The sequence below is a fragment of the Mobula hypostoma genome, chromosome 3 (genome assembly GCF_963921235.1).
Source record: "Mobula hypostoma chromosome 3, sMobHyp1.1, whole genome shotgun sequence".
NCBI lineage: Eukaryota > Metazoa > Chordata > Chondrichthyes > Myliobatiformes > Myliobatidae > Mobula > Mobula hypostoma.
Genome location: NC_086099.1, coordinates 62,877,011 through 62,903,827, shown reverse-complemented (window position 1 = coordinate 62,903,827; position 26,817 = coordinate 62,877,011). Strand labels below are relative to the sequence as shown.

General features: G+C 38.6%; 1 protein-coding gene across 4 annotated transcripts in view; it reads right to left on the bottom strand.

Annotated features, from left to right (window-relative positions):
• The window catches only part of tec (tec protein tyrosine kinase), a 173,754-nt gene that overhangs the window by 14,728 nt on the left and 132,209 nt on the right, over positions 1-26,817 (bottom strand). For all 4 annotated transcript variants that reach the window (XM_063043186.1, XM_063043183.1, XM_063043185.1 and 1 more), the window contains 5 exons: positions 26,009-26,136; positions 16,727-16,801; positions 15,175-15,346; positions 3,189-3,405; positions 2,158-2,222 (listed from right to left, as the gene is read on the bottom strand). In XM_063043186.1, the coding sequence (XP_062899256.1) occupies positions 2,158-2,222; positions 3,189-3,405; positions 15,175-15,346; positions 16,727-16,801; positions 26,009-26,136 (657 nt within the window). The remainder of the gene's footprint in view (positions 1-2,157; positions 2,223-3,188; positions 3,406-15,174; positions 15,347-16,726; positions 16,802-26,008; positions 26,137-26,817) is intronic.

The following is a 26,817-nucleotide window of genomic DNA, read 5'->3' as shown; positions in this document are numbered from 1 at the left end:
ATGTAAATTGGTGCTATTGATTTCAATCCATTCTCTCCTTTGCTGCTCCATAATGTTTAGCTATATCCAATTATTAATTATTATTGTTTATTATTACCAATTATTAATTAAAATCATTATCAGCATACCAACAGTGGCTCATATGAATGCTGTATATTGATTGAATGCACAAGAAATATACTAATTTTCCTTTTAATATATTCAGTTTAATTCTAATATTTCTTGTGACATATTGCTTAACCTATGGAAATAAGCTTTCAGCACAACTGCAAAATGTTTTAATCCCAGGTTGATTGCCAACAGATTATGGTTTGAAGCCACCCTCCAGATTTTAAGCCCTAAATGTTCAAGGGCTTAATTTTAAAATTACTCTGACAAAATGAGTAGAAACCATTACATTCTAAAGAAAAAGATTCCTTCAGTTCTGCGCATGTTTAAGAGATCTGGACTAAAAGCAATCAAGATTGTTCTCAGGATCTTAAGTAAAATTTTAATGATTGGATTAAAAGCTACCATGGAAAATAAATAGCATGATGATATATAACGTCTTGATACGTGTAATATTGTATTTTATTACTTGTTATTTCTTCTTATAAATGACATTTTAAAATTGCTGAGGAAAAAGAAGCTTTAAGTAATTTCATTTTGAGCAAAAGTCTACAGATTAAGGAGTAAGACTTTTCATCCATAGTTTCGAGTTTAAAAATTGGTATATGCTGGCATAAGAAGCAATAGTTCAATAATGAATAATGATTTCTGACCCTGAAGTCTCCCCCCTCACCCCCCACAAAAATGGCTTTACAGTTCATTGACAGTAAATATTTGCCATTAGAGGTTAAACTCGATGAAGGAGAATAAGCCAATAATTAATTTAAAAAGCAGGCCTAAGTTAAGAGATTTGACTTTTTGTGCACTACTTAACAGTTACTCAGAGAATTTACTCAATTAGTTTCCTGTGACATAATACTGTCACTGCCTACTGTTTCTCTACTTAAATCTTCAGAAGTCATTGTGCCTTGCACAATGTCAGGGAAAATCATACCTAAATTAGGCAGCTGATATAGAGAAATGGGGCAAAACCAAATGGTAGCAGGTCAGAAGCATTGGGAGTGAGGCCGAAATAAAACTCAGCTCTTCATCTTGCATACACACACAAGAAGAAATAGGTGGGGTTTTTTTGAGTAGCGGCAAACTGTACACACTCAAATACATTTGTGACTGAAATCAGAGAATTAAGTTAAAAGAGCCTACTTGAAGCCTACAAATTGAAGATCGTTTTATTTTTTTAAATCTGAAGTCTCAAACTCCAGGTTACAGCAGGGTTCCATTCTTTTGAACTATTTGTAACCTGAATAGTTTGCAAGTCAGAAATGTGGCTGCAAACTGAGTTCTCACACAGCAGAAGCTCTCTGCAGCACCAAAGCAATGGCAAATCTATCCCTCCATTCTTCCAAATACTTGTTTATATCTAAATGTTGTGCACAAGTCAGGCGTTGTAAGATGAGTGTGCCTGTAATGAGTAAATTTAATTTTTGAGAGCATTTTTTTGAGTAAAATATTTCTTTAGGCATTACATCACTAAGTAACAGTGCATTTTAGTTTTAAAAGTTACTGATTTTCAATTCCTGCCACAGCCTGCAAAGAGTTTGTATGTTCTCCCCATGACCATGCTCCAGGTGCTCCAGCTTCCTCCCATGGTCCAAAGACATACCAGCTGGTAGGTAATTGCTCATTGTAAATTGTCCCGTGATTAGGCTAGGATTAAATCAGGGAATGCTGGACAGTGTAGCTTGAAAGGCCAGAAGGGCCTATTCCATTCTGTATCTCAATAAATAAAAACTTTAAAAAATAATGTGGAGAAGTGAAGTCTTGGCATTCATATAGTTTGCTAATAATTGTGTAGGTTTTCTTTTCCCATTTCCCATTAAGATGTCAATGTACTGATTTTCTATTACATAGACAAAATACTGGAAGGAAAATTAACAGTGTCTGCCATATTAAAGATCTTTGTTATAAATATATATGGATATATACATTTATTTTGTATTAACTTTTAAGATATTGGATGACTTTAGTTATAGGAAGCATTCTTTTGTTGATTTTAATTTCTCATAACAATTAACTAAAAATAATTTTGATACAAAAGCTTTATCCTACCTGGTCATTCCAAAATCAGACACTTTCACCACATGTGATTCACTCACCAAACAGTTCCTTGCAGCCTAATTAAAAACAGCCATATTTCTTAAGATAAATTTTGAGCAGTTTCCATTGCCACCGACAACATCAATAAAGCATTCACAATCACAACCAATATGCTTTACTTTAGACTTCCATATAGTTACGTTAAGGGCAAAGTTCCATGTACTTCTCATTATAATCATATCCATGATTAATCAATTTCTTTGCCACTGATACATCTGAACATTGCAGTTGAATTTACTTGGGTTTTGTTTGACTGTCTACTCTAGGAAAAGACAAATTAAGCTAAACTTTTACCATATAAATTCAGAAATGTGCATAGAATTTTAAAATATAAATTGTAGATTAATTATGTAAGTCATAAAGTTGATAACAAATTAGAACTGTACATCCAAACATTCATTTTCAATGTTCCCATGAATAAATTCCTGTAATTGATCATGGAAAATACCCATATAAAACCATCACTTATTATTACAGCCTTCCATCACTAGAGGACTATACTTGGTCTTATTTACTCTCCTATTAATTCCATGGCCAATATCATGACAGAAATAGACATATTATTATACAGTTTAATTACCAGCAATCCTATAATTGCTTATCTTCAGTCAAAACTTAGTAATGAATCTAAAATTCAGTTATGCATTTTAACTGATAGGAGATACACCATGAGATCTTAGTTAACTGCCAGCTGGGGGAGAAAATTACCAAATATGAACTCTAATCTTTGAATAGTACCAGTTGCTTTGAATTAAAGAGACTAAGGGGTGTAGTTCCTCAAAAGAATTAATTTTAATAGAGAGAGATTCCTTGCTGAGCTACACTTGATTTGGATTGGTGCATTCAATCTGCAGTATTTCCACTTCTTTTCTTTTATCTTAACTGTGCAAGTTTCCTCTCCTTTTAAGAAGCTGTCATTTCAGTCTGCATTGTTTTATTGGTGCAAGTTTGCATTATTTTTCTGAATTAATTAAAAGAATTACCAGATCTCTGTGAATGAACTTCTTTGTTTCCAAATATGACATGCCTTCGCACACATCCTGACAGATGCTCAGTAACATTTCGTTGTTTAGCTGCCCTCTTCTTTGTCTGAGATAGTTCAGTAGACAGCCAAGTTCCATAAATTCAGTCACAATATAAATGGGCTTTTGTTGTGTGCAAACTCCATACAGTTGAACTAATTTAGGATGCGATAACTTCCTGCAGATAAATTCAACATTTTAGTAACTATCTGAATTCAAAGGTGAATTAAATTTTACATTATTATGTTTATAGATTATGAACACTATATTTACAGTATATTAAGAATTCTAAAATTTTACATAAGCAGTGACACAAGATTGTGTTCACTTTTAGCCAGTAGAACCACGGTCCATCTCCTGCCTACTTTTTAGCTCTCCTGTGCATTGAAAGACAGAAATCTGGAGATCAATGCCAGTGTGTCATCCCTCACACTGGATGCCTGTGCTACCCTTTCCTTCCGTGCCCAATGAACAGAGGTACCACACAATTTCATAGCTGTAAAGTGAAAACTCCTAGTCGTGATTTGAGATGTCAAATTTGAAGCTAAAGAGAGAAAGCAGGGAAACACAACTCCCACACATACTGGAGTTTGCTGCATGATCTGCTTATCCTCAATGAAAGCTCTGCCCACCCCAAAATCCCCCTTTATCTTTTGCCCCATTGTAGAATATAAAGCATACAGTATAAGAACAGGTCCTTTGGCCGACTATATTTGCCCCAAACATGATGTCAACTAATCACATCTGCCTGTGCATGTCCATATCCCACAATTCCCTGCTCATTTCACATCAATCTAAGAGAGGATGTGCTGGCATTGGAGAGGGTCCACAGGAGATTCACAAGGATAATTGATGGACTGAATGACCTAATTCTGCTCCTATGTCTTGTGGTCTTATGCTGAGTCAGACCATTCTGGAGTTGACCTCATCAGCCACTACATCTGCCTCGGCACAAATCAGGAGATGGATAAAAGAAAATTTCCAAGTCACTGAATATCCTCTGGAGTACAGTTAAGTTAATCCTCAAGAAATGGAAAGAATATGGCACAGCTGTAAATCTGCCTAGAGCAGGCCGTACTCAAAAACTGAGCGACTGTGCAAGAAGGGGACTAGTGAGTGAGGCCATCAAGAGACCTATGACAACACTTGGTGTTAAAGAGGAATTTTTTTTTAGCCAGGGAGTAGTAAATCTGTGGAATGCTCTGCCATAGACTGTGGTGGAGGTCAAGTCCATGGGTATATTTAAGGTGAAACTTGATTGTTTCCTGATTGGTCAGGGCATCAAAGAATATGGTGAGAAGGCAGGTGTATGGGGTTGAGTGGGATCTGGGATCAGACATGATGGAGTGGTGGAGCAGACTCAATGGGCTGAATGGCCTAATTCAGCTCCTATGTCTTATGATCTAACTCTGGAGGCGTTACAAGCTTCAGTGGCTAAGATGAGGGAGACTGTACATACAACAACTGTTGCCCGGGTGCTTCACCAGTCACAGCGTTATGGGACAGTGGCAAAGAGAAAGCCACTGCTGAAAAAAAACACACAAAATCTTGGCCAGAGTTTGCCAGAAGGCATGTGGGAGATCCTGAAGTCAGCTGGAAGAAGGTGCTATGGTCTGATGAAACCAAAATTGAGTTTTTTGGCCATCAGACTAAATGCTATGTTTGGCGTAAGATGAACACCGCATATCATCAAAAACACATCATCCCTACCGTGAAGCATGGTGGTGTCTGCATCATACTGTGGGGATGCTTCACTGCGGCAGGCCCTGGAAGGCTTGTGAAGGTAGAGGGTAAAATGAATGTAGCAAAGTACAGGGAAATCCTGGAGGAAACCTGATGCAGTCTGCAAGAGAACTGCATTTTGGGAGGGGATTTGTCTCCCAGCAAGACAACCACCCCCAAGCATAACGCAATAGCTACACAGGAATGGCTTAAAAACAGCAAAATTAATGTCCTGGAGTGTCCAAGTCAGAGTCCAGACCTCAATCCAATTGAGAATTTGTGGCTGGACTTAAAAGGACTGTTCACTCACAATCTCCATGCAATCTGACAGAGTTTGAGCAGTTTTCTAAAGAAGAATGAGGAAAAATTGCAGTGTCCAGATGTGCAAAGCTGATAGAGACCTATCCACACAGACTTAAGGCTGCTATAGCTGATAAAGGTGCATCTACTAAATACTGACTTGAAGAGGATGAGTAATTATGCAACAATTATATTAAGTTTAATAATTGTAATAAGTTTAGACCAATTTATAGAAACTTGTTTTCACTTTGATACGAAAGAGTTGATCAGTGTCAAAAAAGCCAAATCAAACCCACCGATTCAATATTGTAAAACGATAAAACATGAAAACTTCTGGGGCAGGGGGTGAATACATTTTATAGGCACTGTACATTAACTTTTAGAAAGCTTTTGTTAACATGCATATTAACTGACTTACTAACAAAAATGAAAAAATTTGGTGACATTAAGTTGGCTAAGTAACAGCAGAAGTTTGTGATGAATAATGGTGTTTTCTGGAGATCTCTGAGGCCATTTACATACTTGTACTGAGCATGAGCCATCCAGTTCTGCAGATGAGCCCATCATTCCCAGCATTTATGTTGGTCTGGATGTTGCCTTATGTTTGCAAATGGCAATGGATATCACTAGCATTTAATCATGAAAGAGACATGTAAATGTGATCTTATGCTAACAGTTGCACTGTTAACATGATGAGGAAAACTGTTATCAGGTTCATCCTTATGAGGAAAACTGTTATCTGGATCACCTCAATAAGGAAAACCGTTATTGGGATAATCCGAATAAGGAAATCCTGGCCAGGGTTTTTGGGCAGCTGCCTCAAGGAATAAACCAGCATAACTTGCTCTTGTTTTATTCAAAACCAGTGAAAGCAGGTCTTTGTATATGACCCTCAATGCTTAGCTTTACTTTCCAGCAGTACACTAATTACTTTTAAAAGTAAAGTAATATTTTCATTGTTATAAAGTATATTTGACACTAATAAGGTCATTGTTATACAACAAAGTAAATGGACCCTTTGGCCTACCTCATCCATGTCAACTAGGCTGTCTACTTGAGTTAGTCTCTTTTCTTTGTGTATGGCCCATATCTCTCCAAATCTGAGTACCTGCCTAGATTTCTTTTAAATGATATAATTGTACCTATCTCTACCACTGCTTCTGTTAAGATATTCTACGCACGTGCGCATGCTTGCTCCCTGTTATATTTGTTCTCTCCTTGTCTTAAAACTACGTCCTACTTGAGGAAGAGGGAAAGACTGACAAATCTCCTTGACTATGTTGCTCAAGATTTTATAAACCTATTCTGTCAACCCTCGGACTCGTACTTTCTGGGGTAAATGTCCTGATCATCTTATAACTCAATCCCTCCAGGCCCAGACAACATACTTGTAAATCTTTTCTCAACCCATCCAGCAGAACGAGGACCATCCCATAGCCAGCATGAACAGAAGATTGGCTGACTGGCAGGAAACAAGGAGTGAGATTAAAGAGTTTTTTTCAGGTTGGCTGCTGGTGATTAGTGGTGCTCTACAGAAGCCAGTGTTGGGACAGTTTCTTTTCACGTTATATGTCAATGATTTGGATGACAGAATTGATGGCTTTGAAGCCAACTTTGCAGGTGATACCAAGATAGGTGGAGGGGCAGGTGGTGTTGAGGAAACAGGGATGTGCAGATGGACAAAAAGTTAGATAAGAAGAATGGGCAAAGAAGTGGCAGATGGAACATAGTGTAGGTAAATGTATGGTCATGTACTTGGGTGGAAGGCATTGACTATATTCTAAGGAGGGAGAAAGTTCAAAAATTAGAGTTGCAAAGTTACTTGGGAGTCCCTGTGCAGGATTCCCTAAAGGTTAACTTGTAGATTGAGTCAGTGGTAAGGAAGGCAAATGCAACGGTAGCATTCATTTGAAGAGGACTAGAATATATGTAAGAGCAAGGATGTGATGCTGAGACTTCATAAAGCATTGGTCATACTGCACTTGGAGTATTGTGAGCAATTTTGGGCCACTTATCTAAGAAAAGATGTGCTGGCATTGGAGAGGGTCCAGAGGAGGTTCATGAGAACGATTCTGGGAATTAAAGTGTTAATGTATGAGGAGCATATGACTGCTCTGGAAGTACTCCTTGGAGTTTAGAAGAATAAGGAAGGAATCTCATTGAAACCTATCAAATATTGAAAAGCTGATATAAAGTGGATGTAGAGAGAATGTTTCCTATAGTGGGGGAGCCTAGAACTAGAAGGCATAATCTCAGAATAGAAGGATGTCCATTCAGAACAGAGATGAGAAGGAATTTCTTTAGCCAGGGGGTGGCGAATCTGTGGAATTCATTAACACAGTTGTGGAGGCCAAGTCACTGTTTATATTTAAAGTGGAGATTGGTAGGTTCTTGACTAGTCAAGGTGCCAAAGATTTGGGGAGAAGACAGAAGAACTGGGTTGAGAGGCATAATTAATCAGCAATGACAGAATGACAGAGCAGATTCAGAGGACCAATTGGCCTAATATACTCCTATGTTTTATGAACTTAAAAGGGTACAAAATGTTCTCACAATACTCCAAGGGGGACTTCCGGTAGAGCTCATAGAGTGAAGTCGTGTTCTTAACTCGCTCTATTACCTCTGAGTTTTTCTTCTTATGATCAGCTATATTTTAATTAACCATTAAGGCATTGACTTTTACAATACTTTGAAACAAATTGGGCTCTTTGATAATCGGATGCTTTTAAGGTCTGCTATGTCTAAGAATGGAAAAAATGGGAAGGACGGCAAACCTCCGGTTAGACCAAAAGGTACCGATTTTCCTCCGACTGATCCACCGGTGACTTTGAAAGCTATATCGGATCTAATTCAAAGGGAAATTTCAACCTCTATTACAGAGCTGATTCGTGCGGAAATTTCAATTAATTTCCAGAAAATTGCCGATTCAATCGATAAAATACAAACATCTATTACGGAACATCAGTCGGCTCTATGTAATCTTCAAAAATCCACGCAACAAAATGAACTCAAGATGGGGAAAATTGAAGAAACAATTAATGTAATGAAGAAGAAACTTGACTTTCTGACCTTTAAAAACTCTGACTTAGAATCCAGAATGCGACAGCAGAATCTTCGAATGATTGGGGTGTGTGAAGCTGCTGAATCTGACAACCCAATGAAGTTTTTTTCTCAACTTTTAAAAGATGCATTTCCTACTGTATTTCCTGACCAACCACCGTTATTGGATCGTGTTCATAGAGTTCCATCATACTCGTCTAAGTCAGATAAACCTCGACATGTCATCTTACGTTTTCATTACTTTCAAGACAAGGAGAAACTGTTTCGATTCGTTCGATCTAAAGGTTACATTGATTTTTTGGATCTTCATTTTCAGTTTGTGGAGGATTTCAGTAAACCAATTCGGGATCAACGGGTTCGTTATAGATCTGTGATGTCGGAACTCTACAAGATGGATTTAAAACCAGCGCTGCTTTACCCAGCACATCTAAGGATTCGTACGTTGGATGGAGCCCTCCGTTTTTTTGAATCTCCATCGGATGCCCAGAGTTATCTGGATCAATTTTCATCTTCAACATCTTAATCGTAATTTTTAACTATCTCCGTTTGATCGGAGGTTGTGAATCTGTCGGCCTTAATTTTTTTTGCCTTATATGGGCAGAAAAGTTTATTTTTGATTAATTAATATGGTTGCTAAACTTTCTTTCTATCTGCGTCATTCCTTTCTTTTTCCTAGGGGATTCTGGGTGGTTATTCCTCAGCGTCATTCTACGTATTTCCTTTGAGGCCTTAAATTTTGTAGTTTTTAAATCTACTTTTTTTTGTAGGTTTTCATAACTAGTTTATGTTAATAATTTCATTTCTTTTTTTGTTTATTCATAGGGTCTGGGGTTTGTTGCGGTTTTTTTTATATTTTCTGGCTTTTTCTCTGTTATATTAAGTGATTGTTTTAATTGATTTACTTTTTTTATTCTTTTACTGTTTTATAACTAGCTGACCTTTTTTATAATTACACTTTTTTTTAGGAAGCGTCTATCGGAAGTCATGGGGGTAGTTTTAGTGCTTGCTTCTTTCTGGCTGGTCTGTTTTAGATTTAGCCTTGGGGTCATGGGATGGGGGGTGGTGGGAGGGGCTTCACGTTTTAGTTTTTTTCTTCTTGGGCTATGTACACTATTGAAGTATTGGTTGCGTTCTCCTTCCCGGTATCTCTTATTTGTTCTGTTCCCTTTCCAGGTTCGTGGGTCGAGCCTATCGTCAATCCTCCTTTTTGCGGGTTGACTTTAGGGTTTATGGAGTCTATTATTAATTTTGTCTCCTGGAATACTAATGGTCTTAACCATCCTATTAAAAGGAAAAAAGTTTTTAAAGTGTTCCGGAGACTTAAAGCACAAATTCTATTTTTACAAGAGACCCATGTGCGGAGGGGGGACAGACTACATTTTTTTAAATTCTGGAAGGAACAACAGTTTCATTTGAACTCTAACGCTAAGATTCGAGGCGTCTCTATTTTTATAGACTCCTCAGTTACTTTTATACAACATGATATTATCTCTGATCCGAATGGTAGATTTCTACTGGTTAGTGGTCTACTATTTAATAAAAAGGTAGTTTTGGTTAACGTTTATGCTCCCAATATGGACTGTCTGGAATTTTATAAATCATTATTCAATCAGTTCCCGAATTTGAATGAGTTTTCATTGATCTGGGGCGGAGATCTTAATACCTGTTTATCTCCAGCTTTGGACCGTTCGGCTCCTCTACGGACCTTACCTAATAAATCTGCAACTTTGATTAATTCACTCCTCTCTGATTCTGGGTCGACGGACATTTGGCGCTTTTTGCATCCTCAGGAAAAAGATTTTTCTTTTTTTTCACATGTTCACCATTCCTATTCAAGAATTGATTATTTCTTTATTGACTCTCGTCTTATTTCTTCAGTGATTAAATGTGATTATGACTCTATAACCATTTCGGATCATGCTCCACTTAGGCTTTCTATTAAAATTCAAGCCAATACGCAAAATAATAGACAATGGCGTTTTAATTTGCTGTTGCTTCAGGACTCGGACTTTGTTAACTTTATGAATGAACAGATTGATCTTTTTTTTTACAATCAACTATACAGAGGATATTTCTGTGAACATTCTTTGGGATACTTTTAAAGCTTATATTCATGGTCAGATTATCTCGTATTCTGCTGCTTTGAGGAAGAAGCTGAAGCAGGAGGAGCTGGTAATTGTGGACAAGATTAAGGAAATTGATAAGAAATATGTTACAGCTCCCTCTGAGGAGTTATATAAACAAAGAACTGAACTCCAAATGGAACACAGTTTATTACTTTCGTCCTCGAATGTAAACCAATTAAAGAAAACAAGAAGTGAATTTTATGTACACAGTGACAAAATTGGCAAACTGTTGGCTAACCGATTGAAGTCTAATTATGCTAAATTTCAAATTAATCAGATTTATAATCAAAATGATCGACTGATACTTGATCATGCGGGGATTAGTCAAACCTTCTTTGATTTTTATTCTTCCTTATATCAATCAGAGTCTCCTCGAGACTCTTAAATATATGAATTATTTTTTAGATAACCTAGACTTCCCTGAGATTTCACAGGATATGTCTTCTATGCTAGATACTCCCATTACCACTGATGAGATTAAGAATGTTATTTCCTCTATGAACCTGGGGAAAGCTCCTGGCCCTGATGGGTTTACCGCAGAATTTTATAAATGTTTTGCACCTTCATTAATCCCTTGGTTCTGTAGGGTTTTCGAGGCTTCATTAAAACTTGGTAAACTTCCCGAATCTTTCAATAGACCGTCAATCTCTCTAATATTAAAGAAGGATAAAGATCCTGTTCAATGTGCATCTTATAGACCAATATCTTTATTAAATGTTGATTCTAAAATTTTTTCTAAGTTATTAGCAAACAGATTAGAAAAAGTACTTCCTTTTATTATTTCGGAAGACCAAACGGGTTTTATTAAAGGTCGTTACTCTTTTTATAACATTCGCACACTGTTAAATATTGTTTATACCCCCTCACAAAATGTTCCTGTGTGTGTTATCTCTTTAGATGCTGAGAAAGCTTTTGATAGAGTAGAATGGCCTTACTTATTTAAGGTGCTTGAAATGTTTAATTTTAGCTCGAAATTTATATCCTGGATCAAACTGTTATATTATTCTCCTGTGGCCTCGGTCCGTACTAACTCTCTAAGCTCACCTTTTTTCACTCTTTTTCGAGGTACTCGACAAGGTTGTCCTCTTAGTCCTTTACTATTTGATATTGCATTAGAACCTTTTGCAATTGCCATTCGAGAATCTCCAAATATTATTGGGATAACTCGGGGCTTAAAGTCCCATAAAATATCACTCTATGCTGATGACTTACTTTTATATATTTCTAATCCTCAAAAATCCATCCCTGCTGTTTTAGAGTTATTAGCACAATTTAGTCTCTTTTCAGGTTATAAATTAAATCTTAGTAAGAGTGAACTTTTCCCGATTAATAAACAACTTCCCTTATATCGTAACTTTCCGTTTAAATTGATTAATAATTATTTTTCATATTTTGGGATTAAAATTACTTGTAAACACAAAGATTTATTTAAGATTAACTTTTTACCCTTAATTGACCATATTATTCAACTTTCATCTAAATGGTTTCCTTTATATTTAACTTTGATTGGTCATATTAATGTAGTTAAGATGTTTTTTCTGCCAAAATTTTTATATATATTTCAGGCATTACCGATTTTTGTTCCAAAATCTGTTTTTGATAAAGGTGACTCAAAAATTTCTTCATTTATTTGGCAAAATAAAAACCCGAGACTGGGTAAAATACATTTACAGAAAGCTAAGAGAGATGGAGGTTTAGCATTACCTAACTTTAGATTCTATTATTGGGCAATTAATATTCGACATATGAAATTTTGGTTACTTGACCAGGATATACTATCCATTCCTAAATGGGTAGCATTGGAATTACAATCTGTTCAGGGCTATACACTTGGCTCTATTTTAGGTTCCTCTCTTCCTTTTGATTTGAAACGCCTCAAACAGGTATCTAACCCGATAGTTAAATATACCTTACGTATTTGGTTTCAATTCAGAAAATTTTTTGATCTTAACCAATTTGGGCTAGCGATTCCTATTTTAGGTAACATATTTTCTCCTCCCTCTTTTATGGATCGTGCTTTTCAAATTTGGAAGACTAAGGGTATTTCACGGTTTTTGAATTTATTTTTAGATGGTTCCCTTATGTCTTTTGAACAATTATCTAATAAATATAATTTATCAAGAATACATTTTTTTAAGATATCTACAAGTTAGAAATTTCCTAAGTACTATACTTTCTTCCTTTCCAATGCTTCCTCCTACATACATTTTAGATACTATAATTAACCTTAATCCATGTCAGAAAGGTGCATCAGCTATGATTTATAATATTATTATGAAACTTAGGAAAGCTCCATTTGATAAGATTAGGGTAGATTGGGAACAGGAATTGGGTTCTATCATTTCCATGGATGACTGGGGGCAGATTTTACAATTAGTCAATACTTCCTCTATCTGTGCTAAACATTCCCTAATTCAATTTAAAGTTGTTCATAGAGCACATATGTCCAAAGATAAATTAGGTCGCTTTTATTCTCATATTAATCCTTTATGTGATAGATGTCCGGGGCAGATAGCCTCTTTAACTCATATGTTTTGGTCTTGTCCTACTCTGGAAACTTTTTGGAGAGACATTTTTAATATTATCTCAAAGGTATTGAATATAGATATCTCTCCTCACCCTATTACTGCTATCTTTGGACTACCTAAAATTTCCAGTAATCTGTCTCCTTCAGCCCGTAGAATGATTGCATTTCTTACTTTAATGGCGAAAAGATGTATCTTACAACATTGGAAAGAGCTTAATGCTCCAACCACCTTTTTTTGGTTCTCTCAGACAATATTATGCTTGAATTTGGAGAAAATTAGAAGCAATCTTTATGATTCCTCACTTAAATTTGAACAGACCTGGAGATCTTTTATTCAATATTTTCATTTAATGTAATTTTTTTTCCTTCTCTTTTTTGCTCCTTCTTATATATCCTTTGTTTTTTTTTACTGTTTTTAATGGAGGTTGGGTTTGAGGACATGATTTTAAGTTCTTTAACTCTACTTGGTTCCAAGTTAGCCCATTGCTTTGCTTTGCTTTTAGTTAGTTGCACGGTGGGTTTTTTTTTGGGGTTTTTTTTTTCCTTTTCTCTATTGATATATATATATATAAAAATTAGTATACTATTATGTTACCTTAGTATGTTATGTTTAAATTACATTGTTTGTATCACTTTTTTTTCTGTATTAATATCTCCTGTAATTTTATTATATTCTAACAGTGTATTAGTGCCTATATGGCTTACCTTTTTGTATACTTATTCAATAAAAAGATTTAAAAAGAAAGAAAGAAAGACAATATTCCAAGTGCAGGCTGACCAATGCCTTATAAAGCCTCGGCATTATATCCTTGTTTCTGTATTCATTTTTTCGAAATGAACACTAACATCGCATTTGCTGCCATTGTTGTTCATAGAGTTGTACAACATAAAACATGACCCTTTAGCCCACCATGTCTTTGCCAACCGTTATGTCTATCTACACTAATCTCACATGCCTGCATTAATTCTGTATCCCTCTCTGCCTTATCATTCAGATACCTATCCAGATATCGACACTGTTTCTGTTTCCACCATCTCCTCTGGCAGCTCTTTCTTGAAAGCAACTGCTCTTCACTTATTTGCTTGAAATATTTTACCCCTCAGAACCTCTTTAAGCCCCCTCCATCTGACCTTAATCCTGTGCCCTCTAATTTTAGACAGCTCTACCATGGGAACCAGACTCTAGCTATCTATTCTATTTATGTTCCTCAATTTTGCTTACCTCTATCATGTTTCCTCTCATCCTCCTCCGCTCCAGGTAAAAGAGTCCTAGCCTATCCAACCTCTCCTTGTATTCTCAAGCCCTCCAACTCAAATAACATCCTGGTGATTCTTTTCTGCCCCCTCTCTTGCTCAATCACAACTTTATCATAGCATGAAGACAAGAACTACACAAAATATTCCAAGTGTGGCCTAACCAACGATTTATACAACTGTAGCATGACAACCCAATCAGTGTCTCAGCTGATGAAGGCAAGTATTCCCCACACCTTCTTCACTAGACTATCTACTTGTGTTGCCACTTTCAGGGAACTATGTATTTGTACCCCAAAGTCCATCTGTTCAACAATACTCCACAAGGTTCTACCATTCACTGTTTATATCCTCCCTGGTTTAACTTCCAAAAATCCAATACTTCTCATTTGTTCAAGTTAAGTTCCATCAGTCATCCCCTTATTCATTTTCCCAATCAATCTACATCCTTTTGTACCCTTAGACAATGTTCTTCACAGTTAACTATGCCACTAATTTTGATGTCATGTGCAAACTTGCCACCTAAATTCTCATACAAATCATTAGCATATATGACAAATCACTTTCTTTTCCTGCTAATAAATTCCCCTCTTAAACACAAGAGATTCTGCAGATACTGGAAATCCAGAGTAGCACACACAAAATGCTGGAGGAACTCTGCAGGTCAGGCAGCATCAATGGAGAGAAATAAACAGTCAATGGTTTGGGAAACACTGCATGTTTATGCCTCTCCATAGATGCTACCTGACCTACTAGGTTCCTCCAGCATTTTGTGCGTGTCCCCTCGTTTCTGGACATCTTTAATCCCTGTTGAGTTCAGCTTAAAGAAAAAACGGTAATGATCTCAAATTATTATATGCTAGAAATACAATATAGGATTTTAATCACACTGAATACTTTTGCCAAACCAGATCCATCAAAACTATCTGAAACCTGCAGTGAATCCGTCAAAACTTACATCATGACCTTAGCTTCTTCTATGAAATCCTCTTCGCACATTGCACCTTCACGGATTGCTTTAATTGCTACTTTGTGTTGAGCTCGCCATTTCCCTAAGCGTACCACTCCAAACTGTCCGCTTCCCAACTCTTTCATAAATGTTAGTTCAGATGGATTTATTTCCCACTTATCTATGTAAACAATAAGCAAATATGTTAAATGTGTTACTGAATGGTAATGTTCAATATTACAGCAGAGAAACGTATCAGCATAATTTTAATTCTATTAGATTTCTTGATCATAGTAAGTGCGGTCACAAAAGTCAAAAGCCTTCTTACCACAGCACACAATTGATAGGAACTCATAGCTGAAGAAATAAAAGCTATCTCTATTACAATGGCACATGGGATTCAGGGAGATGTATATAAATGACTTGGACAAAAATGAGGCAGGACTGATTTGCAAGATTTCAGACAACACAAAAATGATCAGAGTATGCACAGTAAAGCTGTTAGTCAGATGATTCATCGAGATATAGATTAGTTGGAAATGTGCACAGACCTGCACAATCTATTCAGGTGGCGGCGGGGGGGGGGGAAGTTACACTTGGATTATTTTCACAGGAATGCAGAGTTTGAGGGGCAACTTGATGTTAAGTAGATAAAATTGAGGGGCGTAGGTACGATAGCTGGTCAGTGTTTTTTTTTCCCCTCAGAGTGGAAATGTCAAATACTATAGGGTACAGCATAGAGGTGAGAGGGGTAAGGTTTAAAGGAGATTTATGTGGTAAGTTTTTTATATTTATACAGAGAGTAGCAGGTACCTTGGGGCAAGTTAACGCAACAGCAACATTTAAGAGGCATTTAGACATGCACGCAAATGGGTAGGGAATGAAGGATTACAGCTCAGGCGACTGGAACCAAGTTTAAATTGGCACCATGGTAGGAATGGGCATCATGGGCCAAGGGCCTGTCCCTGCACTGCATTGTTCTGTTTTCTATGTCCAAACAAAAGCTGTCTTGTAGACACAAAAAAACCCTGGAAAGATCTATATACAAGTATCATTTTATAAAGCAAAGGCATTTTGCTTTACGAAATGATACTTGAATACAAAGCATGCTCTACGGCTAGATTTCCATGCAATTTCAAACACAGTTTGGAAAAAAAAATAATTTTATACCCAGATTAAATACTTTATAATAATTGCTCAAATGTTTATCAGATCACAAGTAATTAAAATCATTAGAAAAATATATGAAAAATTATGAATGTGTTGACAAAACATCTGCTTACTAAGGAGGCAGATCAAAAGGGTAGCTGCATCTGTCTCGATTAGAAAAAAACCTGGATTTGTCTCCAGAAAATAAATTGGTTCTACTAACAATTCTATTGATTGAACTGGGTTAGATGTTCTAAAATAAGCAACTAAATGTTTAAGCAACAGAAAACAAAATATGGCATTAAATGTATGATCGGGTGGTGTGGAGAGCAAAGAACAAGACACAAATCTAAAACAGAAATCTCAAACCAAAAGTCTACTGAGGAATTAGGCAATTATATGGACATATTACCATAGCTAAAGCCGGCAGTTTTAGGTGCATGTCGTCCTTTGCGGCCCACTGGATATCGTAATCTTGTGACAAGACCTAGGATGAAATCTCATGATGTTAATCAAGGCATTACTTCTACAGATTGCATTTATTTTTATTCAATGAGTTCCAGTCAGCCTTGGGATCCCAAATCACAATCACTGTAACAGGAGATAGGAGACATACTAGAAAACAGGACAATAATCCTCTTTGCTCAATCATCATTCACAGGAATATGCACAACAAGATCATTCTCTGTCCCTTCCAGCAGAGGCTTTAACTTATTTTCTATAATAGGATCCCTGAAGTGATCACAGTAACTTAATATGATTTGAATAAATTTATTACAATGATCAAGCTCCAACTTAAAATCTCAAAACATCACATTACCTTTTAAACCTATACGCAATATATTTTTATCATTAAAGAGCATTGTACTTGTTCTCATAAAACTTACTGTTTCCCTAAACAATTTAATATCTTTCCATTGACAATATCCTCCCAGCAACTCACCACAGACTGAGCTTCTTGTTTCTTTTTATTTCAAAATATGTTACCTTGCAATAATCTGTGTTAATATTTCATTTTCTAGACAATAGGTGCAGGAAAAGGCCATTCAGCCCTTCGAGCCAGAACCGCCATTCACTGTGATCATGGCTGATCATCCGCAATCAGTACCCCATTCCTGCCTTCTCCCCATATCCTTTAACTCCACTACCTTCAAGAGCTCTATCTAACTCTTTCTTGAAAGCATCCAGAGAATTGGCCTCCACTGCCTTCTGAGGCAGAGCATTCCACAGATCCACAACTACCTTGGTGAAAAAAAGTTTCCTCAACTCCCCCAACATCGGGAACATGTTTCCTGCCTCTAGCATGTCCAATCCCTTAATAATCTTATATGTTTCAATCAGATCCCTCTCATCCTTGTAAATTCCAGTGTATACAAGCCCAGTGCACTCCTTCAATAGCAAGAATGTCCTTCCTCAAATTTGGAGACCAAAACTGCACACAATACTCCAGATGTGGTCTCACCAGGGCCCTGTACAACTGCAGAAGGATCTCTTTGCTCCTATACTCACCTCCCCTTGTTATGAAGGCCAACATGCCATTAGTTTTCTTCACTGCCTGCTGTACCTGAATGCTTACTTTCAGTGACTGATGAACAAGGACACCCAGATCTCGTTGTACTTCCCCTTTTCCTAACTTGACACCATTCAGATAGTAATCTGCTTTCTTGTTCTTGCCACCAAAGTGGATAACCTCACGTTTATCCACATTAAACTGCATCTGCCATACACCTGCCCACTCATCCAACCTGTCCAAGTCACCCTGGATTCTCATAACATCCTCCTCACATTTCACACTGCCACCCAGTTTTGTGTCATCTGCAAATTTGCTAATATTACTTTTAATCTCTTCATTTAAATCATTAACGTATATTGTAAATAGCTGTGGTCCCAGCACCGAGCCTTGCGGTACCCCACTAGTCACTGACTGCCACTCTGAAAGGGACCCATTAATCCCTACTCTTTGTTTCCTGTCTGCCAACCAATTTCCTATCCACGTCAGTACCCTACCCCCAAAACTATGTGCTCCAATTTTGCCAACCAATCTCCTATGTGGGACCTTATCAAAGGCTTTCTGAAAGTCCAGGCACATTAACTCCACTGGCTCTCCCTTGTCCATTTTCATAGTTACATCCTCAAAAAATTCCAGAAGATTAATCAAGCATGATTTCCCTTTCATAAATCCATGCTGACTCGGACCGATCCTGTTACTGCTATCCAAATGTGCCGCTATTTCATCTTTTACAATCGACTCCACAGGGCTCGGTATTGGGACCACAGCTGTTTACGATTTACGTCAATGATTTAGAGGAAGGCATTGTGAATAACATCAGCAAGTTTGCTGGTGATACTAAGCTGGGTGGCAGTGTGACATGTGATGAGGATGTTAGGAGAATTCAAGGTGACTTGCTGGGTGAGTGGGCAGAAACTTGGCAAATGGCGTTTAATGTGAATAAGTGTGAGGTTATTCACTTTGGGAACAAGAACAGGAAGGCAGATTATTATCTGAACGGTGTGGAGTTAGGTAAGGGAGAAATACAAAGAGATCTAGGAGTACTTGTTCATCAGTCTCTGAAGGTGAATGAGCAAGTGCAGCAGGCAGTGAAGAAGGCTAATGGAATGTTGGCCTTTATTACAAAGGGAATTGAGTACAAGAGCAACGAAATCCTTTTGCATTTGTACAGGGCCCTGGTGAGACCACACCTGGAGTATTGTGTGCAGTTTTGGTCTCCAGGGTTAAGGAAGGACATCCTGGCTGTGGAGGAGGTGCAGCGTAGGTTCACTAGGTTAATTCCTGGGATGTCCGGACTGTCTTACGCAGAGAGGTTAGAGAGACTGGGCTTGTACACGCTGGAATTAAGGAGATTGAGGGGGGATCTGATTGAGACATATAAGATTATTAAGGGATTGGACAAGATAGAGGCAGGAAATATGTTCCAGATGCTGGGAGAGTCCAGTACCAGAGGGCATGGCTTAAGAATAAGGGGTAGGTCATTTAGGACAGAGTTGAGGAGGAACTTCTTCTCCCAGAGAGTTGTGGAGGTGTGGAATGCGCTGCCTCAGAAGGCAGTGGAGGCTTTCAAGAAGGAGCTAGATAGGTATCTTATGGATAGGGGAATCAAGGGTTATGGGGACAAGGCAGGAACCGGGTATTGATAGTAGATGATCAGCCATGATCTCAGAATGGCGGTGCAGGCTCGAAGGGCTGAATGGTCTACTTCCGCACCTATTGTCTATTGTCTATCTATTATCTCCTCCACCACTGATGTCAGGCTAACTGGTCTATAATTCCCTGTTTTCTTTCTCCCTCCTTTCTTAAAAAGTGTGATAACATTAGCTACCCTCCAAACCACAGGAGCTGATCCTGAATCTATGGAACATTGGAAAATGATTACCAATGCATCCATGATTTCTAGAGCCACCTCCTTAAGTACCCTGGGTACTTTCCTATCTTTAGCTTGCTTGGTATCATGCTCTTTATATCCAAATTAACATGTGGCATGAACAAAAAATGACCTGGCACAAATCCAATTTAGTAAATTACTTCCAATTTCACATTGACAATAAAGAACACATCTGCAGACTTTCTCATGCACTGAGTCTGACCCGGTGGTGCAGAAGCGTGGGACGGAGAAGAGGAGAGCTGTCGTCATTGGAGACTCTATAGCAGGGGAGCAGACAGGAGATTTTGTGGACGTGAGAAGGACACCCACATGGTTTGTTGCCTCCCGGGTGCCAGGGTCCAGGATGTCTCTGACCGGGTGCACGACATCCCGGTACAAGAGGGAAAGCAACCAGAAGTCGTGATACATGTTGGGACCAAAAACGTAGGCAGGAAAAGGGATGAGGTCCTGAAGTGTAAGTTTCGGGAACTAGGCAGAAGGCTGAAGAACAGGACCTCAAGGCTGGCGTTCTCAGGATTGCGGCCAGTGCTACGTGACAGTGATGGTAAGAATTGGAGGAGATGGCAGTTGAATGCGTGGCTGACGAGTTGGTGCAGGGAGCAGGGTTTTAGATTTTTGGATCATTGGGATCTCTTCTGGGGAAGGTGGGACCTGTACAGATTGGATGGGTTGCACCTAAACTCGAGGGGGAGCAATATCCTTGCAGGTAGGTTCGCTGGCATGGTTCGGGAGGGTTTAAACTAATTTGCAAGGGGGATGGGACCCAGAGCGATTGAGCAGTGAAAGAAGTGCATGGAGTAAAGCCAGATCTAACATATAGAGAGGCTTTGAGGAAAGAGAAGCAGAATAAATGGTGTAAAGACAGTAAGGTAGAAGGGCTGAAATGTGTGCACCTCAATGCAAGAAGCATCAGGAACAAAGGTGATGAACTGAGAGCTTGGATACATACATGGAATTATGATGTAGTGCCCATTACAGAGACTTGGCTGGCACCAGGGCAGGAATGGATTCTCAAAGTTCCTGGATTTCAGTGCCTTAAAAGGGGTAGACAGGGCGGAAAAAGGGGAGGGGTGGCATTACTGGTCAGGGATACTATTACAGCTACAGAAAGGGTGGGTAATGTAGCAGGATCCTCTTTTGAGTCAGAATGGGTGGAAGTCAGGAACAGGAAGGGAGCAGTTACTCTATCGGTGGTATTTTGTAGGCCCCCTGGTAGCAGCAGAGATACAGAGCAGCAGATTGGGAGGCAGATTTTGGGAAGGTGCAAAAATAACTGGGTTGTTATCATGGGTGACTTTAACTTCCCTAATATTGATTGGCACCTAATTAGTTCCAAGGGTTTAGATGGGGCAGAGTTTGTTATGTGTGTCCAGGACGGATTCCTGTCACAGTATGTGGACAGGCCGACTAAGGGGAATGCCACACTAGATCTAGTACTAGGTAATAAACCAGGTCAGGTCACAGATCTCTCAGTGGGTGAGCATCTGGGGGACAGTGACCACCGCTCCCTGATTCTATCGTTATCATGGAAAAGGATAGAATCAGAGGGGACAGGAAAATTTTTAATTGGGGAAGGGCAAATTATGAGGCTATAAGGCTAGAACTTGCAGGTGTGAATTGGGATGATGTTTTTGCAGGGAAATGTACTATGGACATGTGGTCGATGTTTAGAGATCTCTTGCAGGATGTTAGGGATAAATTTGTCCCGGTGAGGAAGATAAAGAATGGTAGTTTGAAGGAATCACGGATGACAAGTGAGGTGGAAAATCTAGTCAGGTGGAAGAAGGCAGCATACATGAGGTTTAGGAAGCAAGGATCAGATGGGTCTATTGAGGAATATAGGGGAGCAAGAAAGGAGCTTAAGAAGGGGCTGAGAAGAGCAAGAAAGGTGCATGAGAAGGCCTTGGCCAGTAGGGTAAAGGAAAACCCCAAGGCATTCTTCAATTACGTGAAGAACAAAAGGATGACAGGAGTGAAGGTAGGACCAATTAGAGATAAAGGTGGGAAGATGTGCCTGGAGGCTGTGGAAGTGAGCGAGGTCCTCAATGAATACTTCTCTTCGGTATTCACCAATGAGAGGGAACTTGATGATGGTGAGGACAATATGAGTGAGGTTGATGTTCTGGAGCATGTTGATATTAAGGGAGAGGAGGTGTTGGAGTTCTTAAAATAAATTAGGACGGATAAGTCCCCGGGGAGGGAAGAGATTGCTGAGCCTCTGGCTAGGATCTTTATGTCCTTGTTGTCCACAGGAATGGTACCAGAGGATTAGAGGGAGGTGTATGTTGTCCCCTTGTTCAAAAAAGGTAGTAGGGATAGTCCGGGTAATTATAGACCAGTGAGCCTTACGTCTGCGTTGGGAAAGCTGTTCGAAAAGATTCTTAGAGATAGGATCGCTGAGCATTTAGAGAATCATGGTCCGATCAGGGACGGTCAGCATGGCTTTGTGAAGGGCAGATTGTGTCTAACAAGCCTGATAGAGTTCTTTGAGGAGGTGACCAGGCATATAGATGAGGGTAGTGCAGTGGATGTGATCTATATGGATTTTAGTAAGGCATTTGACGAGGCTCCACATGGTAGGCTTATTTAGAAAGTCAGAAGGCATGGGATCCAGGGAAGTTTGGCCAGGTGGATTCAGAATTGGCTTTCCTGCAGGAGGCAGAGGGTCGTGGTGGAGGGAGCACATTCAGATTGGAGGATTGTGACTAGTGGTGTCCCACAAGGACCTGTTCTGGGACCTCTACTTTTCACGATTTTTATTAACGACCTGGATGTGGGGGTAGAGGGGTGGGTTGGCAAGTTTGCAGATGTCACAAAGATTGGTGGTGTTGTACAGAGTGTAGAGGATTGTCAAAGATTGCAGAGAGACATTGATAGGATGCAGAAGTGCGGTGAGAAGTGGCAGATGGAGTTCAACCCGCAGAAGTGTGAGGTGGTACACTTTGGAAGGACAAATTCCAAGGCAGAGTACAAAGTAAATGGCAGGATACTTGGTAGTGTGTAGGAACAGAGGGATCTGGGGGTACATGCCCACAGATCCCTGAAAGTTGCCACACAGGTGGATAGGGTAGTTAAGAAAGCTTTTGGGGTGTGAGCTTTCATAAGTTGAGGGATAGAGTTTAAGGGTCGCAATGTAATGATACAGCTCTATAAAACTCTGGTTAGGCCACACTTGGAGTACTGTTTTTAAAAACGCAAACACGAGGAATTCTGCAGATGAACGCAGCAGGCCAGGCAGCTGGAAATTTCAGGCCAAGACCCTTCGTCAGGACTAGTCCTGACGAAGGGTCTCGGCCTGAAACGTTGACTGTACCTCTTCCTCGAGATGCTGCCTGGCCTGCTGCGTTCACCAGCAACTTTGATGTGTGTTGCTTGGCGTACTGTGTCCAGTTCTGGTCGCCTCACTATAGGAAGGATGTGGAAGCACTGGAAAGGGTATGGAGGAGATTTACCAGGATGCTGCCTGGTTTAGAGAGTATGCATTATGATCAGAGATTAAAGGAGCTAGGGCTTTACTCTTTGGAGAGAAGGAGGATGAGAGGAGACATGACAGAGGTGTACAAGATAATAAGAGGAATAGATAGAGTGGATAGCCAGCGCCTCTTCCCCAGTGTACCACTGCTCAATACAAGAGGACATGGCTTTAAGGTAAGGGGTGGGAAGTTCAAGGGGGATATTAGAGGAAGGTTTTTTACTGAGAGAGTGGTTGGTGCGTGGAATGCACTGCCTGAGTCAGTGGTGGAGGCAGATACACTAGTGAAGTTTAAGAGACTAATAGACATGTATATGGAGGAATTTAAGGTGGGGGCTTATATGGGAGGCAGGGTTTGAGTGTCGGCACAACAGTGTGGGCCGAAGGGCCTGTACTATGCTGTACTATTTTATGTTCTATGTTTACGTTTACCCATTAACTGTTTTCTCAATTATTTTTCTAGATATACAGCCACATTTTCACACAAGCTAAAACTCAACTTTTCTGATGAGTTTCCTTTCAGATACCTTAGAAAAAACTGACTGCTCATTAATTTGATATGAAATAATAGATTTGGATTCTTCACACAAAAATTGTATTAACTGCCTGTATTCTAGTTGCGTCTCTACTGAACAAAAACATTGTTTATTACTAGTTAATTTGCTTTATTGTCAAATTTAAGGATGAAATGAAACATTTAATAGCTCTTCTAGTGCTCCCTGCAGCTCAAGGTTAATATCATCAGTGAGATTTGTTCCGGTTGTACTTGCACTTTTAGAATCAATGCCTTGCCCACTGCATTCTTAAACAATTGCTGTGTATCCCTGGATAGGTTTCCACTTTCAAGTATGGCTAAAAATACAACTGTAGCAGATTAGTTGATCGCTACAGACAAATCCAATCCTTTATTCCATTAATTTGGAGGGTGTACAACAGGTGGAGAGTCCAACAGAATGATGGTCCCTGTTGCCAGCTTTCACCCTGCCTCTCATTAGTTGTACACACATGGAGTAAGTTGTGTGTGTTTGTGTTCAAAAATCAGTGATTTTTGTCACTGTAAGTCCTTGAGAAATAAGCAGTAAAACAATTGCAAGCTGTTTTGCTCACTGCGGTTTCAAGCATTCAGGCTTGGAATGACAGAAATGGCCAGGAATGAAAACAAAACTATTTCACTACCTCACGTTAGAAACGACAAAGAATTTGAGGATATAAATAGTCATCTTGAATGTTACAATGAAAATGAAGATTTGGAGGAAGTAATCATTGACAGCATTGTGTGAAGGCAATCCATTATCTGCACTAGGTGTCTGTGATTGTCTTCATTGCGTACACTGAATGAATTCCTCCAGCGATAAATATTAGGAATGAATACTCAATTTTTCATACTGTAGTGCTATTGGTAGTGCTCTAGTTTGTTCTCTATTTCATTTAAATACATAATTTATTACTCAGTTGTCTTTTTTTTTATCTTTTTAACTATTTCCTAGAAAATTAAGCTAATTGAGGTAGCCGCTTAACTGAGTCAAAATGTACTGGTCCCAATGTGTCCCAATTAACAGAAATCCACTGTTTTAGTTTGACCTTTATCAAATACTTTTGTTTCAGTGAGATTTAAATCTCTAACCTTTTTGCTCTTTCATCTTATTTTTATTTTGGTAAGTCATAAATCTGTTATCTGAAGGTTTTCCAAGTGGTGATCAATCAATTATCTGGTTCTAACTTGAGCTGGATTGATGCAATATCATACTCAACCTTTTTTCCCCAAACCTTCACACCTATCTCTATTCTGTACTACCTTCATAAACAAATCTCAAGAAAGGCCAATCTAACTTTCCCACACAATTGTTTTGGACTCGATTCTATGTTACTGTACCAGAATTTCTTATTTCCAGTCCAGCCTTTTTATTTCTGTAGCTTTCTATCTCTGAATCACACTGAGTCGTACTTATTTGATATGGTTTATTTTCCAGAATTAAATCAAGCAACACTTCTCTACTCGCTTATAAGATTTTCCAAGTTCAAGCTCTGAATGTTTTTTTTAAACAGGACACATATTGAGATCATGTATTATCACTAGTCCAAGTGATTCTTGCCTAATTTAACCAAAAATTTTATGGAATAGCTATAAAATATCACTATTATTTTCTCTTCACTCTCTCTGCTTTTGGCCAGTCATACACAAAGAATATTGTACAGTTTGCTTCCTGAACTTGATCCAAGTGGCTTCTAATTCCACTTCGTAATCGTCATTGTGCTTTGGTGCTGTGATAAGATACTTTGTTAATACTTTATTTATTTAGAAATACAGCATGGTAACAGGCCCTTCAGAGCCAACGAGCCCACGCTGCCTGTTTACATCCATGTAAACAATTAACCTATTAACCCGCACATCTTTGGAACGTGGGTGAAACTGGAGCACATCTACTCCATTACTTTTTCACTTTTTGCTCATGTCTTGAAAGTGTGGTATGCAAGGTCATTTGGTCATCAGACCTGACTGGTCATCATACATCTTCATTTAGCTAATGAAACTTCCAATTCTGAATTTTGTTATATACATAGTCTGACTCCAATCTTGGATCAATTGACACTGAGATTTTATTTTTTTCTCCTTTTGACCAGGTTTTTATTACTTTATTATTTGCTTCTTTCTCTTTCCTACACCTCCCTGCCACTACTGCTTTTCTTTTTTGTTTCTCAATTCTGTATTCCTTATGTCATGATAATTCAAACAATATCACACAGAACCAATTACTAGTTGCTAATTCAATGAAGTTAAGAATATTACATCATTGCCAACAAGATTTGATGGCCACATTACCTGCTGCATTGTATTGATGATATTCAATTAAATCAGGAATATTATCAAACAAATGCTTTTCTGCGAGATAGTACAGTCTGTGAGGTGTCTCGGATATCTTTATATGGTAATGTCGAATAGATCCCTCTCTGGGAAAAAAAGCATAATGTAAGGTCAACAATTATTCTTTACATTTATTCAAAGAAACACTGGTGATTATGATTTCTCATCACCTTTGATTTTTGCCAATTATTTTAAATACATACAACATAAAAATGATTATTTCATTAAATCTTCCATAATTTTGAGTTTTCCATCAAATTCAGAGAACCAGAGAAAACTGAAGCCAATTTAAAAAATATTTAATTCCAGTTAATCCTTTTTCCCAACATACAGTATTGAAAATGTTTCAGAAAATTTTAGTATAGCTTCCTTCTAAACCTATTCTGTGAACAACGCCCATCCCATGTGCACTTTATAAGTTTTCTTGATTTATTCTTACTTTCAAGGATTTGTATCGATTCACTGAAAGTCTTGGTGTTTTGCTAGCATCCAGTTCACTTTTCCTTTCTACTTTCCTCTTCTGTACCCTTAGCAAATGCTTACATAAGGATTCAAAGAAGGAGTCTGAGAGTCTGAGTGGGAGTGCCGAGAAAGACATTTTTGAAATTTTCGTTATTTTTTTTCTCCAACGGCGTTCTGAGAGGCGGGACTGCGCAGGCGTGTGACGTCGGGCTGTGCAGCGCGGCAAATTTAAAAGGAACAAAGCCTCATAGAGCGGGCAGCGTAGTTTGCGGGCTGCGGAGTGAGCCGGGAGCAGAGTGAAGACC